This window comes from Perca fluviatilis, chromosome 12 (genome assembly GCF_010015445.1).
Source record: "Perca fluviatilis chromosome 12, GENO_Pfluv_1.0, whole genome shotgun sequence".
Lineage (NCBI taxonomy): Eukaryota > Metazoa > Chordata > Actinopteri > Perciformes > Percidae > Perca > Perca fluviatilis.
The window spans coordinates 26,679,956-26,694,999 of NC_053123.1; the positions used below are offsets into that span (position 1 = coordinate 26,679,956).

The 15,044-nt window shown below is 39.8% G+C and overlaps 1 protein-coding gene across 1 annotated transcript; it reads right to left on the bottom strand.

The window, feature by feature from the left end:
- Positions 1–151: 151 nt before the first annotated feature.
- ska3 (spindle and kinetochore associated complex subunit 3) lies at positions 152–7,706 on the bottom strand. The gene is made up of 11 exons (XM_039818562.1): positions 7,451–7,706; positions 7,280–7,341; positions 6,422–6,593; positions 5,767–6,223; positions 5,558–5,619; positions 5,136–5,335; positions 4,859–5,056; positions 4,052–4,219; positions 2,727–2,797; positions 2,256–2,383; positions 152–502 (listed from the first exon to the last, which is right to left on the bottom strand). The coding sequence occupies exons 1-11, from the start codon at positions 7,563–7,565 to the stop codon at positions 345–347; spliced, it is 1,791 nt and encodes a 596-aa protein (XP_039674496.1). The 5' UTR covers positions 7,566–7,706; the 3' UTR covers positions 152–344.
- Positions 7,707–15,044: the final 7,338 nt, after the last annotated feature.

Consider the following 15,044-nt stretch of genomic DNA (forward strand, 5'->3'; position numbering starts at 1 on the left):
ACGCTTCTACAATTAACTTTATGAATAATTTACATGTTACAATAGTGTTCGGAACAGTGTGTAAATGTGTGCATAAAATGTATCGGTGATTAAATGTGTGTTATGACTATAAAAACGTAGACAGACAGACACACACACAAATTTACTTAAGTAATATTCATCTGCCTCTTTTATCAAGCTCAGGTCTGTAACAAAGTGATGATGTAAATGATTTCACAAAAATAATCACATTTTATAATAAAGAAAATAAAAAAATAAGATGGATGCAAGCAGGTTCTTGTGAGTCCGGATGACATTTCATTTGGGCTCCCAATTGGACAAAGTGTAATGTATCCAAGCCACTTTTAGTTGTGTGTGCACAGTTTGTACGCAGAGTTGTTCCCGTCTCCTAACGTATGCTTCAGCCTATTGAGCTCTGTCAGACAAAGGACGTATACAGGGGTCTTATTTCCAACTAAGCAAATCCCTCTCAGCTCCTCCATCAGAAACTCTGTCTGTTCTCCTGCAGAGGGCAACACAGAACAGCAACCCATTAGAAGCATCAGACAGCAGCAAAGTACAAAAAGTGCTCTTCGTCCCATGTTTTCCTTTTTCCAAACTTTAGCTATATCTGGCTCTCTGATTTGTTTAATGTACTTAAACTGGAGGAATAACCTTGTTTTGGTATTTGTGTTGTCCTTACTCGGTTTTGAACAACATAAGGTAAGGTTTTACATAATGTAACATACTATTTAACTGAATAAAATGGGAGAAGAAACAATCAAATTGACTGTTCTGCCACCAACACTTGGTTTCAGTTGAACAGTCTGCTAGTGGCAACAGCAGCTGGCACAATTTCAAAGCAGTTCAACAGCTCTGTGACCATCCAAATGCCCTCGTTGGGACCATTATCTGTCAGTACTCCATTGATTATAGCTATTTTTTGACAGTTTGAAGTTTGAGATAATACATTAAATGAATTAGTTTAATAACAAATGATATATCTGCAATCAGTTTGGTGCAGACTTAGCTAGCCAGTATGATAATGCCTTGCAAATACAACATTCTAGGTAACCTGAGCTAGGTTAACGGTTAAATTACTTTTGAGCAAGCTGTTGTGTATTTTACTTTTGCAGACTCAATGTATTTTTGCTAGATTAATTACACTGTTGTACCTCTCAAGTTCTTTCACTTGTGATACATTGTTTATGTCTGGTATTGGCTTATGAATCTAGTTTGTCTTACTACTGTACTAATTCATTGTAAAGACCTTTTGTGTAACTCTTGTTTACAGTGTCTCATCTTTTTCTGATTTGTAGTCACTCATTTAATCTTTTCCCTTTTATTTAATATTACAGTTTTTCTTCAAGCGGCGGCCACCACTTGCAGTCTGAAAGCACCCACTGTTAGTCACTCTGTTAACATACATGGTATTAATTATAGCATGAACCATTTGGGGGGAAAATACAACTGACAAATGACAGTTGAATATACCACATGCATTCTTCTGGAATTACACTGTGGTTGTTCGATGTAAATCAACTCTCAAGGTGAAATAACCTTGCCACTTGAGCCTTTACAAGCGGTCCGTTACATCACACTCTGCATTTCCAGCTTTTGTGGTCAAATAGTGCTAGGGAGCAACACAAGGTTAAAAGGTTGTAGCCAGGTGGTTCATGATCAGTTGTAATAGTAGAGTGTATTGATCCAGTTGATGTGGTTTATGCCCGCTACTGCAACTAGGTCCAGTTGTAACTTTGCTACTGAACTTGGATGTTTTGACATTTAGCCCATGAATACAGCGAACGTGGACAACATTTTTTAACATGTCAAACAAACAAAGCTGGGCAATATGACCAAAAATGAATGTCACAGCTACTTAAATACAATAAAACGGATTATAAATTTAAAAATATCTGTTTTTAGCTTCACCCAGAGCTTCCTTACAAATAAAAATCTGAATTATATAATTTGCCAAAAGAACATTTAACATTTAATGAAAGGAAGAGAAACAACAGAGGCTCAGTGTGTTGTAAGCATCTTTGTTTTGAATGCAGATGTAGAACAAAGTCATGAAAAGCTGAAAGCATGTGAGCGGATAACGGACTGTGTGTTGGGAGTTTTATTCATTTACTGTGTTTCTGGAGTATTTAATAGCTGGAAGTGGTTATAAAAACAAAAATAATGTTTTTTTTTTTTTATAAATAATCCAAGTTGTAAACACTTAAACAAGATTTTTAAACAATAACATACAGTAAGTGTACTACAGCACTGACCTTGACTCTCTGCCGTGAATTTGTTGATTTTTTGGACCACCAGGTTGAGGTTGGACAGAGTCATCTGCCTCATGTACCTGGGTAAACTCTGGAACTCGCTCTCCGACACCGCAGACAGACTCACAGCTCTGAAAAGGGGACATGTTACAATTACAATCTTGATTTGAAAGAAAAGCACAGGCATGAATGATACCAGGATGGCAACAAAACTGAAGGAAATAAACATCAATCACAATTAAAAAACAGACAAGACAAAACTGATCACCTCAAAAATACCTGATATATTATAGGAATATACAAACAATACTACATTTAATAGTCTTTTCTTCTACTCAGCAGCAGTCTGATTTGGTCTGGTCTGCAACTTTAGTAGGGGATTCTTAGTAAAGGTATTGCCATCCTTATCCTAAGCATTTCTTCAAAGTGAATCAATCTCCGGATAGAGGTAAATGGTTTTCTGAGTTACTTTACCGGTTTTCTGGCCTGATACTTGGGTGCACAACCGCCGTGGCAGTCTTCTTTAACTGAGCCTGGGACACAAGCTTTAAACCGAAAAGGGGAAAATCATGAGTGAAAAAGGAAAGCATGAAGAGTATGGCAGAAAAGTTGAATTTGACACATTATAAATTTGGTTTTGATGTTCTGGATCATATGTCAAACAAATTTGAGGTCTGTTCAAGTTGTTGTTGTTTTTAACCATACAGGCTGGGAAGTAGGGATGCACCGATACCAATGCCAGTATCAGGTATCGGTCCGAACCTGTGTACTCGTAATTGTAATAAAATTACTCCAATACTTCCACAACAGATACCACCTCATGGCAACGTGACATTATATTCTCCGTCAAGCAGGTATAGGCAGCGAAAGAGGAGCAATGCCATCCGTTTGGAGACTTTTGGCTGTAAAATAACAGAGGCCCTTACCCAATACATGATTGCACTTGACGACTAGCCATTGTCAGTCGTTAATAATACTGGGTTTCGACGCCTTCTCAGTGTACTCGAGCTGAGGTATGAGATTCACAGAAACCACGTTTCCAAAGCTCAATGACTTTGTGAATAAGCACATCAGCAGCCTGTTGCCTGTAAGCTTCACCACTGATATTTTTATTTGGAGTAGCAGTGTCAATGTCTACAATCAGCTGAACTTTCTTTCACTGAAGAAAGCGAAATTTCAAATCTGTTCTGTCTGCATGATGCGGTCTTTACACAGGGCTGTTTTAACAACCAGAGCACTACTCTGCAAATAGCGATTATTTTGGATTTTTTTACAAACAAGCTAAAACGAAACCTGTTTGTAGTCTAACTGTTTATATAGTTATATAGCCACGACTCTTTAAATTTGGACAAAATCTTGTAAACTTAGCAGTTGGGTAAACCAACCATCCTCTCCTCTGGAGCGGTAAAACCACATGGCTACTTAATATGCACATAAATGCCGTTCATTCTTTCTAAACTTCTAAAGTATTTTAATTGCAGGAATTATATGATTTGTTTTACTGACTCTAGCTCAGGGAAATGCCCAGCCCATGGGCACTAAGCTGTGAATAGGAAAAAAGACACGGCACAATATCAGAGCAGGCCAAAATCACTTGTGTGTCTGGAAAACACCCTCAGACCCCAGAGGGATTATTACAGTAAGTACTTGTATCGGTACTCGATATCAGCGAGTAAGTACTTTTTTTTTTTTTTTTAAAGTGGTATTGGTGCATCCCTACTGGGAAGTCAATCTAAATCTAAAACTTGTTGTTCAGCAAATGTCTATAGTTAAATCAGTGAAGAATAAACAGGACTTACTTTACAGATGTCCTGTGTAACAGAGCTGAGGTCTGGCATCTCTGGGGTGATGGGCTCTTGGTAGTCCATCCTGATGCGAGGTGTCCCCAAGCTGAATTCCTGGGTGGGTCCATCCAGCTCCAGGTTGTGGACAATGGGCTCCATAGTTTTGAGCATTTTTGCACTTCTCTGGAGGTAGACAGGTTAAAAGGAAGGCAAGCATTAAACAAAGAGGCCCAAGTTCATATTTTAATACAAAATCCTTATTTCACTGTATTAAGTAAACAGAATATTGATGTAACACTTAGCAATACTTAGAAAAACTGATTGAATTTTATCAATTTGAGTTGTTGTTCCAAGCACTTTGTTATCTTAGTCATCTATAAACAGTTTGTGAAACTGAAGGAAATCCGTGGTTATTTTGCCATTCCAGGGCTATATTTTCCAGTAAAGTACAACGTAAATATGATGTCAGTAGAGGTCTGTCTTGCAATATACCAAGTTACCATCATTATTATTTCCATTGTATCATGAGTGTAATGCAATTGATTTGAGGTACCTTTTCACTGAAAAGGAGTAACAACCTTCTTAATAAACCGTGAAAACATGCCAATAAGTCAGCATGGCTCATATTAAATATTGTATCTGTAAACCGCATTTAACCACACTGAGCATGTGATTTGTCAGGCTGTAAGGTAAGAAGTTACCACAACCCTCAAACCAAATAGAAATGAATTACCAGCCTTCAATCACAAGGATGTTTTTTACTAATCTTTCAAAAACAAATTGGGATACAGCGGTGAATTTGAAAAAAAAAAAAAACATTACAGTTTGTAAAGAATTTCCCAAATCAGACTCCAGGTTTGGCATCTCTGGCATCTGATTGTCCTCCACACCCATGATGGATATGTCTGGCATATTGTATTCCCATGGGCGTTTGGAGCCGGTTGCTCCAACGTTACGATGTGTTGAAGTCTTGGTTTCCTCATCAGCTTGCATGTTGATAGGCTCAGGCTGCCGTGCACTCTGTGAACACATGCAAAAACTCTTGAGCTGAAAGTTGTTGTGTTCAGCTTTGAATCTCACACACCCGCATGCTTTATACCTTTTTGTTGCTGACAAGTCGGTTCACGTAAGGGGTTTTAAATGCTGGGATCTCGGGGGTGGTGGGCAGGTTTTTAAGGCGATCGGGGGATTCTGGGTCACCATTGCTTTGCGCAAGTGGGGAGCTGTGCCGGTTTGTCTTTTTGATCTTGAACCCCGGGGTGCAAAACACAGGTGTCTCTGGGGACTCCAAGTCCTGTGCTGCAGCCGATATAAGAACAATGTGATATAAGGGGACAGCAAAACAGGTTTCATTTCGGGGCTTTCTCTTATTTTTTTTGCAACTAGGATGGTGGCTTTATTGTAAATTTCCACAGACAAAAAAAAATAAAATAAAAAAAAATAAAAAGGTAAAAGGTCAATTAAAGATGGAAGCTAAGGCTTAAATTTTCAGGAGATGAGGAAGCTCTAAGAGATTCATACCTTTTGTGTGCAAACTGTCCATTAGAGCGTTTGCTGGTGGTAGAGGCATGTCTTGTGGTGGTCTGTCGAAGAAGAGGACACCTGATAAAGCAGTAATAAGCGCAGTGACTATTGACTTAAAAGATCTCTAGCAGTACTGCTGCAAATCATGTGCATTGCCGGTAGAGGTCATATACTATAAACATTATGTAATGCTCATTATGCTCTACCTTTGGGGTTTTTCAACATTCTTCCGGAGCAGCTCCATAGTGAAGTCGTTGTTCAGACACATTGTGTGCTCTGAAATGCCAAAGTCAGACATCTGAGGTGTCTGTAGCTCATCGTCATCCATCCGCAGGGCACATTTGGGGGTTAAGGGCATGGGGGGTGGTGCGGGCGGGTTGAGGGAAGGGAGAGGGAGGCTCATTTCAGGCATAGGGGGCAGTTCAGAGCACCCAGCCAGAGTTCTCTTCAGCTGCATCTCAGACAGACCGAAGTCGGAGAGCTGCGGCGTTTGCAGCAAGTCAATAAAGGGCGGCGGTCCCGCTGTCTGAGGCGATGTGAAGCGATTACCTCCAGCCTCCTCCTGGCTTCCCCCCTCTCCTCTCGCTGACTTAGTTTCATTCTCATCTGCTACTTCATCTTCAGTTTCCCCATCTTCAGTTTCTGACTCCTGACCTTTGGCCTCTGTGTAAGAGAAAGTCACAACAAAAACACATTTTGAGTGCATGTTGTTTCCTTTAGTGAGCGGTTAAAAACGGTATAGAAACTTCAACACCTTGCACTGCAGTACATATCAATATGTAAAGATCAATAAGTTCATAAACATACAGTATTATAAAACTATGTTTGACTCCTACCAACACAGCTACAGTGATTACTTACTGGTTGTTCTCTGGTTGTCTCGGGGAGCTTGGTAACCATATTTTTCCCAGTGTTCCTTCAGTGTGTGGATGTCCTTAGCGAGCCTCTGCTCCGTCACTCTACAGGCCTTAATGAAGTTACTTACCTCATTCGCCTGTACTTTCTGCTGAGCAATCTGCCCCTGGATCTGCCCCTGTATAGAGGACAGACCAGAGTCCATCACTACTCTTTTAAAAGTTAATAGGCCCACAGATCTATAGTTATATGTGGTAAAATAATGTGCTATAAAGACAGTGTGTTACAAACCGACTGTAAAATATATTACATTAGAAATACTTGAGTCTTAATGAGGAAATTAATCATTCATAAATAATGTACATTTTATTTGTTGCCACTTAGTACTGCTGAATGTTTTCATCTTAATAATTTCTTTTTTTACTATGAATCAGATTATTATTATTTTTCATCAAATGTGAAAACAAATCCAAAATATTAAAACGATGTCAGTGTAGCTATATAACGTTATCTATATTAAGTTATTTGGTTTCTTTTTTAATGACCATCCGTTGACATGACAGTTGGTGAAATCAAAATCAAAGTTAACTACCTGCAGAATTTACAAAGAGACACGAATACACAATAGCCCCGCAATTAATAAAAGTCAGTTTGATTCCAGCAACTGCCACCAACATGAAAGAAAAATAGAAACCATATAACTTAAGTGACCTTAACACATTGCACACTAGTGCTTGGTTATCCGATTCAAGTGGCTGCTGGGAATGTGTGTTTCATTGTGCCGTTAAACGAAGCTGCCTTAAAATATCAGATTCATAAACAGAGTTGGTGTAACGTTACAGTTTCCATCGCCGTAACGGTTACCTTCAGGGTCCCGACGTCACCGTTAAGTTCGTGGTATGCTCGCATGGCTTTAGCTGTGGTTTCTGAAATAAGAAAGGAACCCGTATTGACATATTAAAACCGGCTGAATGATTCACACATGATTAACAGGGGCCGAACAACAGGGCTGGTTGTTGTCGGTGTGTCACTCACCGCTGTCATCGTCGTTGTTGCGGTTTTCAAAGGTGTGCTGAAGCTTGGCCGTTTCTGACTCGAGAGTCACCGCCAGCTTTCTCAGTTTGGTAAAGAACCGTGCAGTTGGGTCCATTTTCAGTTAAGGGTATAAATTATGCACAAATTAAAGCGAATTCCTACAACACCACAGAACGAGCGGCTTGTTTACCTTCTCTCCTCAGCAGAAAACCTTTCGATTTTGGCGGCTTGCGTCTTCTTCTTCTTAAATTTCTTCTTCTTCGTTGGTCTATTGGCGGTTGGCAAACTAACTTTAAGGTGCATTACCGCCACTAACTGGACAGGAGTATGAACGAGAGATAAATGCAGAAAAAACAAAAAATAAAAATAAATAAAACTTAAATCCTTAATTTCTCTTAGAAATTTAATAATAAGCCCTGACAGTGAAAAGGTGTGGTGGTCTGCCTTGTGAAGTGTCTGAAAAAGGTGCTCTCTCTGGGTGTTGTACTGTTGTAGTGTTGTAGAATGTGTTCATCAGTTTCTGGCTGGTGACAGTATACGCATTTTCCAGTAGAATGTTTCCCTATTTTATGTAATGAATAATTAAGACCTGTATGATCATTTCTGAGACGAGTAATAATATTTTCTAAAGCCCACCTTCCTCCCATCACTAACCCGTCTTTGTATATTGTAAAGATGCCTTCCTGTTTCTAGGCATTCAGTGTCTAAAAAGTCTCACTTGCACCCCATATCTTCACAGTTAAGTTTTTTTTTTTTTTTTTCACCAAACAAGCATACCAATGACTTTTTAATTATCTTTTGTGGATACGTTTGGGTTTATGGCATTCTTTACTGGGGGTGTTTCTACATCATTCAAACTTCTGTGTAAATAATTATAACTGAGTGCAGTGGTGGAAGAAGTACTCAGATCTTATAGTGGCAATTCAGTCTTGGTTGATTCAGAAATTATATTTGAGTGAAAACAATGGAATTGTGCTGAGAGTTTAGCAGTCTGAAGCATAGAAATAGAATGAATCTCATTTTATTTCAATGGTTGATAGGCTATGAGCTTTATGTTTTCAGGATTGTGTGCATAGTTTAATTTGATGTGTGCATACAATGGAGAAAAATACAGCATTTATTTTCCGTGAATGTCACCACAGACACCCAGTTCGGAATTCTGAAAATATATAAATCATGCAATACTTTCATCAGTTCAGGTTCAATAGGAGATGTGGAGAGAACAGAGCACAGGTCAACAAGATTTTGACCTATGTTTACAATAATCGTATCTACATTTAACAAGAAAAAATATTTTATCATTTTAAGTATGGACAATCAAAAATGACCTGTAGCCTACAGCTCACATAAATATTGTGTCAAAATTCAAAAATGTACAATAAGACTGATCATGAGGGCTTCCCTGCAGATTACATGGTAGTGTGAAGATCTATACATATCAACATTTGGAAGAGTAAAGCTGGCTATAAACTCACTCCTATTATACATTCCACTCTCAAGTGCAGAGAGAGCTGTCGGTCGAGAACTCTTATCAGATTAACTGGTTGTTCAGGAGAGCGTATAAATATTGGACAAACTGTGAAGGTCAGTACAAACGTGCACACGGAACAACCGAGGTGAGTTGCAAAAAGGTCTCAACAGGTTTCAAGTTTGGTCTGGTAAACGGGTGATCAGAGCAGTGAATATAGATTTACAACAAATTCAAACATTCCTTAATAATGACAACAGTATTTTACAGCAGTTATTGGGGGAGTGGGGTTAACTGTTCACTTTCTCCATTTGTCTGAACACAGCTGTGGAGCCATGGCGATGTTTGGAAAGGTTTTGGAGCCAGTGGGCTACATGCAAACTGTGAGGTGAGTTTCACTTTGAACATGTGCAACAAAACAATATCATTTCCAAACACATTTCTATTCCAAATCCAAAACCCTGTCTGCTTAAATTGTGTGTATGTGTGGTGCTCAGGGTCTTGGTCCAGGGCATCTGCTCCTATCTGGGCGGCAGCGCCACAGCAGAGGAGAGTGAGGGGGCCAAGAAGAACCTGGACCACATCGATCAGGAGCTGGGAGCATCGGGACACGGTCTGCTGGACGACCAGGAGGTCCACCGGCTGGAGGACGACCTGGCAGTGGTGTACTACCAGCTGGGCACAGCGGTGAGGAAAACGGTCCCTGGATCTCATACATGCAGTTAAGCTTAGTACAGGCAACTACTTTCATTTTGGAAGGGTAGTCGAATATCAGCTTATTTAGGGAAGATTGGAGTGTATCTGCGTCCCAGCGTTTTATTGTGAAGGTTATGGTTGGAGCAGCTGTTCAACAGTCACACCTTAACAAAACTAAAGCTGAACAGTGTCCTGTGACCTGCTGCTGGCTAATATATGGGTAGCTAAGAGGAGAACATACCTACAGAGCTGCAAAGATTAATCAATTAGTTGTCAACTATTAAACTAAAAAGAGTTAAAGACACTAAAGTAGACATTCTGTGACTCCAGCTTCTTAAATGTGAATAGCTTCTAGTTTCTTCACTCCTATGTGACAGTAAACTGGATATCTTTAAGAGTTTTGGACAAAACAAGACATTTGAGAATGTCATCTTGGGCTTTGGGAAACACTGATCCACATTTTTCACCATTTTCTGATGATAAAAAAATCGACAATGAAAATAATTGTTAGTTGCAGCCCTATGTACGTATGTACAGCTCATTTAAATTGAACTGGTAGTTTTATAAACAGGATCAGGGGCTCCTAAGGTGGAGCTGACCTTGAAGAGTAATAAGTGTGCTGCCAATTTAGCTAAACTGATGCGTGACTGTGCCTGAACTCATCATGCTGAGTGAATTATATAAATGTAGATATGTGACCAGATGTATAATTGAAGCATCTGTTTAGTTCTACCAGACAGTATTAACAGACTTAGGCTTTTAATTTCCTCTTTAATTATTTCAAAATGTTACAAAATCTCTTAAATGGGCTCAGAACAGCAGCTATTTGTCTCATAAGGCATTTGAATAAAAAAAAAGAAAAGAAAACATCTTCCTGGATCAGTTTAGCTGAATAAAGTGAACTGAGCTCACTGAGTCAAACCTATAAGCAACACATTCATGTTTATACAAACTTTCATTGTAATATAATCTGGGAGTGAAATTTAAGCAGTGCAAAAATGGTGAGGTGTTAGCATGAGTAAAACATGAAATTTAGTTATAATTCAACTGCTTGATGGGAATGTTGTCTCAAAAAGAGATGCAAAACGACCACAGAGACACAAAACAAGTCACAGAACAAGACAAAAAAAACACCTAAAAGAGACCAAAAATTACTACAAAGAAACACAAAAGGACCACAAAGAGATACAAAATTACCAGAAAGAGACAACAAATAACTTAAAGAGACAAAAAACTACCAGAGAGACACAAAATAACTTCAATAAATTGTTATTTGTAGTGGTTTTGTGTCTTTCAGTCTGGTCGTCTTGCTCCTATGTTACAGGGGAGGGGTGTCCATGGCTATAGGAGTTACAAATAGCACATATTTGTTTATAATATTTCATAAAAGATTTTTTTTAAGTTCTGGATTTGACATTCATTTATTACACTGAATAAATAATAGAGGCTAACTATTAATAATGTAAAGTTTACTATTGCCATGAAATACGGCTTTAAATTGGAGTCTCAACACATTTTTACTTATTCTAAAAATGTGTCTTCACTGAATCTGGTCCTGCCATTAAAAAGCTTTGAAAACCCACCCCTGCCCTTTAACCCTCTCTCACCCCTGCTTGTTTCAGGTGAGGGCTCAGTCAGACTTCACCAAGAAGGAGACGGAGGTCTTCCTGCAGTACGTGCAGGACTACCGACTGGAGAGGCAGCTGACAGCTCTATACAACCGTCTGATGGGAGTGTCGGCGCTGACCGACCAGCCCACGCTGCTGGAGGAGCTCATACTGAGTCGCAAGCCCAAACGCTGGGAGCTGAGGGAGTTCTGCGTCAAGGTTGGTGAAGGCGCGGGGGGTGGGGGGGTCTCTGTGTTCAACTGATCCCCCTACAGGGGGTCATTAAAGTTTCATTTTCTCTATTTTACGAGTCATTATACATCCGCACGCACTCCAGCTTAACTACAGCAGCAGGAAGCCTGAGGTGACGCAGCAATCTAATAACACACACACACACACACACACACACACACACACACACACACACACACACACACACACACACACACACACACACACACACACACACACACACACACACACACACACACACAGGGAGGGAACATGACAGAGAGAAAAAGGACATTGGGACAAACTTTTTAAACTGATCTGTCAATAAATATTCTTAATTACATCCAATCCAAGAATTAAGAAGGTACTTTAGACCACATTTCATCAAATATCAAACATAATCATGTCCCTGAGGATGGAAGTTTATACAGTAAAAGAAAAGCATTGAGGAGCACAGCTGTACAATATTAAATATTAAGATTTCAGACCAAAAATATAAAATTGAAAGCAAAACATTGTGGTCTTGTGGGTGAATGAAGCATGCTGCATCTATCTTCTTGGTATAAAAATAAACTGAATATTTAATTCAGCAGAGCTGTGACCTTCTGTTGTCTTTCTTGTGAGCTGAGTTGGCAAATTCCCTTTTGCTTACACGGCTGGTTTGGAAACAAATGTTGTTTTTTTTATCCACTAAAAGGAGCTGCTCAGGCTTTAAACGTCAAATTAAAACAGCAATTCCAAAGTCTGAATATTGTATACTGTGTGAGGCTACGTTACATAATGTCACATGTTTAAGATCCACAAAAGCAAGTGTGAGTGCACATATTTCCCTTTTTATATTTTTTACATAGGGTCAAATAGAGCTTTATATCCTGTTTCTTATGTAAAATGTCCATCTGTCCTAATGCCCTGGAGCAAGACACACATAATGACTGCCCACTGTGCAAATAAATGGCCCTTAATAGACCGTGCAGCAGTCACAGACTTGCTCGTTATGTAAAAGTAATTATCTTTTTCAAACATATTGCGGGCATGACCTAGGTTTGACCAGCATTTATTACACTCTACATGCACGATCGTTTCAAGGGAAGTCATCGTTTTTGCAAAGTCATTCAACGTGCCTGCTGTTGTCCCTGCTGTTAAAGTCAGACAGAGTTTTCATCCTACAAACTCAAGTCCAGAGTCCACTTATTAAAGGGCTTTAGGGTGTGAGGGAGCCAGCCTCAGTGGATTAGCCTCAATGCTGAAGCAATTTCTGCTTGAAATTGCTGCTGAACGAGTGATTTGTTTGCGTTGTGCTCCTTTCAAGGACTTGTTTGCATAAATGCTGTGAGTGAAGCCCAGTGCTACCTCACTGTGCAGTCATAGTCTATCATAGCGAAATTAGCCAATAAATAATTCGATAATAACCACCCTAACGTTTCTTCTGTGGAATTAGCTGAGAAATCTACAGTGGGTTTAACTGTGTGTGCAACATGTCGGACTAACTAGTTATCAAAGTCACCGCTGTAACTCGTGTCCAGACTGGAGAAGCTGACCTTGTTAACCCAAAGGAGCCGCAGCTATGTTTCTTTAACCTTTAAGAACTTATCATGTGTAAACATGTCGTGGAAGATAAGTTTATGTGTCATGCTGGGTTTTCGTTGCCTGCTGGCACAATAACACATCTTTGTAAATCAGACCAAAGCCACATTACAATATCATAAATAAATGAAAACTAAAATAATTGTGCATATCTGAAATTGTCTTTAACGCAACTAAAACATTCTGCAGACTGATTCTGTGCACTGGCCTTGAATAACCTTACATAGCTCTCTTTACAAAGAGTTTGTGACAGGGGTGGTTTATTTTGGTCAGTCTCACAGGGCCAAGTGTTCATTTCAGTTTAATAGAACGAGCCAAGAGAGTAATAACCAGCCTCTGTCCTGCTGTAACGAGGAGATGTGGAAACACATTTTCAAGTCCAGCGTAGGCGACAAAAATCTCAGATGGGTTGGTGTTCTGCTAAAAAACAATGCAGTGTCATAAACAACAATAAACCTGTGCTAGACATGATTCTGACATTAACTACCCCTGTTAAGACTAACTTATTAAGGTGCAAAAGATTTGTAAAAATTATGTTTTAGTGTCGGGTCCAGCCATTTCTCTGCCCATAGGAAGAAAACTTGAAATCCTAACTTTTCTCTAAAGGGCCAGACACACCGACCAGACGGCCGACCCTCGGCAGAAAAGGCAGTTGGACTGATCAGTCTCCCAGAGTTGGTCAAAAAAAGTGCCTCTGAACACACCAAAGTGACGAGACGTAATACGTCTCCATAACAGCAGGCGGCGCTAATCTGTTTTGGTGCCCAAAAATGAAAACCGGCAGCTGATTGGATGAATGCATCACGTGGCTCTGGTTTCTCTGGAAATTCAAAGACAGACTGTCATGGCGGCTTGTTCAGAATACGATCTCATATTGTACTGAAATAGTTCACTGAAACGTGTTTCTGAAAACATTTTAAGCGAGAAATAGGCCATGCAGTTGTTGAATCTGTCTTCATTTCAGATCAACAAAGGTCAGTTTAAAAGATTTTCGTCAGATTTTGAGAGACTCTAGTCGCACTCATTCTGCTCACCGTTTCCGGGTTAGCACTCTACCAATCAGATGGGTCGGACTGCCGGCAGTGCCTGCCCCGCCGATTATACATGTCAAATCGGCCAAAATGAAGGCCGACGGCCCCTCGGACGGACGACGGCACGGAACAAACCGAACAGACTCGAGTCACTGACCTCGCCAGACTGTCCAACGGCCGATTATCGGCTTGATGTGTCTCGGGCTTTAGGAGCAGTGAGCACATGTTTTGTTCAGAGAAAGCTGGACTCACTATTGGTAGATGTTTTACTGCTGTCATCCCCTTGATATGTTGTCAGATCAGCTGGGTCGGTAAAAATAAAAAAATGTAGTTTGCATATGATGTCTGTTTTTGGCCGTAAAAACTTTTTCAGGAACTCAAACCTTTTACAAACTCTAGAAACTGTCCTGCATATCAAATGCAGCAACACGGTTTCAGCTTTGGTCTCCTCTCCTAAAAGCTCCAAGATAGTATTTTCCGATGGTCTAGGAACTATCAAAGTTGGGGCCGCAGTCGAATGTCACTGACCACGGTACCCTACAGCATACATTAGGCTTGGTTTCTGGTGTCAACAGGTGGAAAGAACACGATAAATGAAACGTTACTTTATTAGCTATTTGTTTCAGCATGGTAAGCTACGTACATACAAAAGCAGAACAATAACTCAACACTCAACAGATTGTCGCTACATTGTACTGTACAAAGGAAATGTTAATTCAAATTTTGTTAAATGCAAAAATGACGCTTGAAACAAATGTGTTTTTGCACAATTTCTGTGGTTCTTCAGATTTTGTTGAAATGCAAGCAATGTGCTAACGGGAGCTCCTAACTTCTGGTACTACTTGGACAAAAAGTCCCATTAAGGGATTTCTGATACTTAGACCATTTATTCAAAATCACTTCTTTAGGCCAAAAGAAAAGTTGCGAAGCCCAGCTTTAATTTTACTCAACATCGTGGCCGGGTTGGTTCAGTGGGT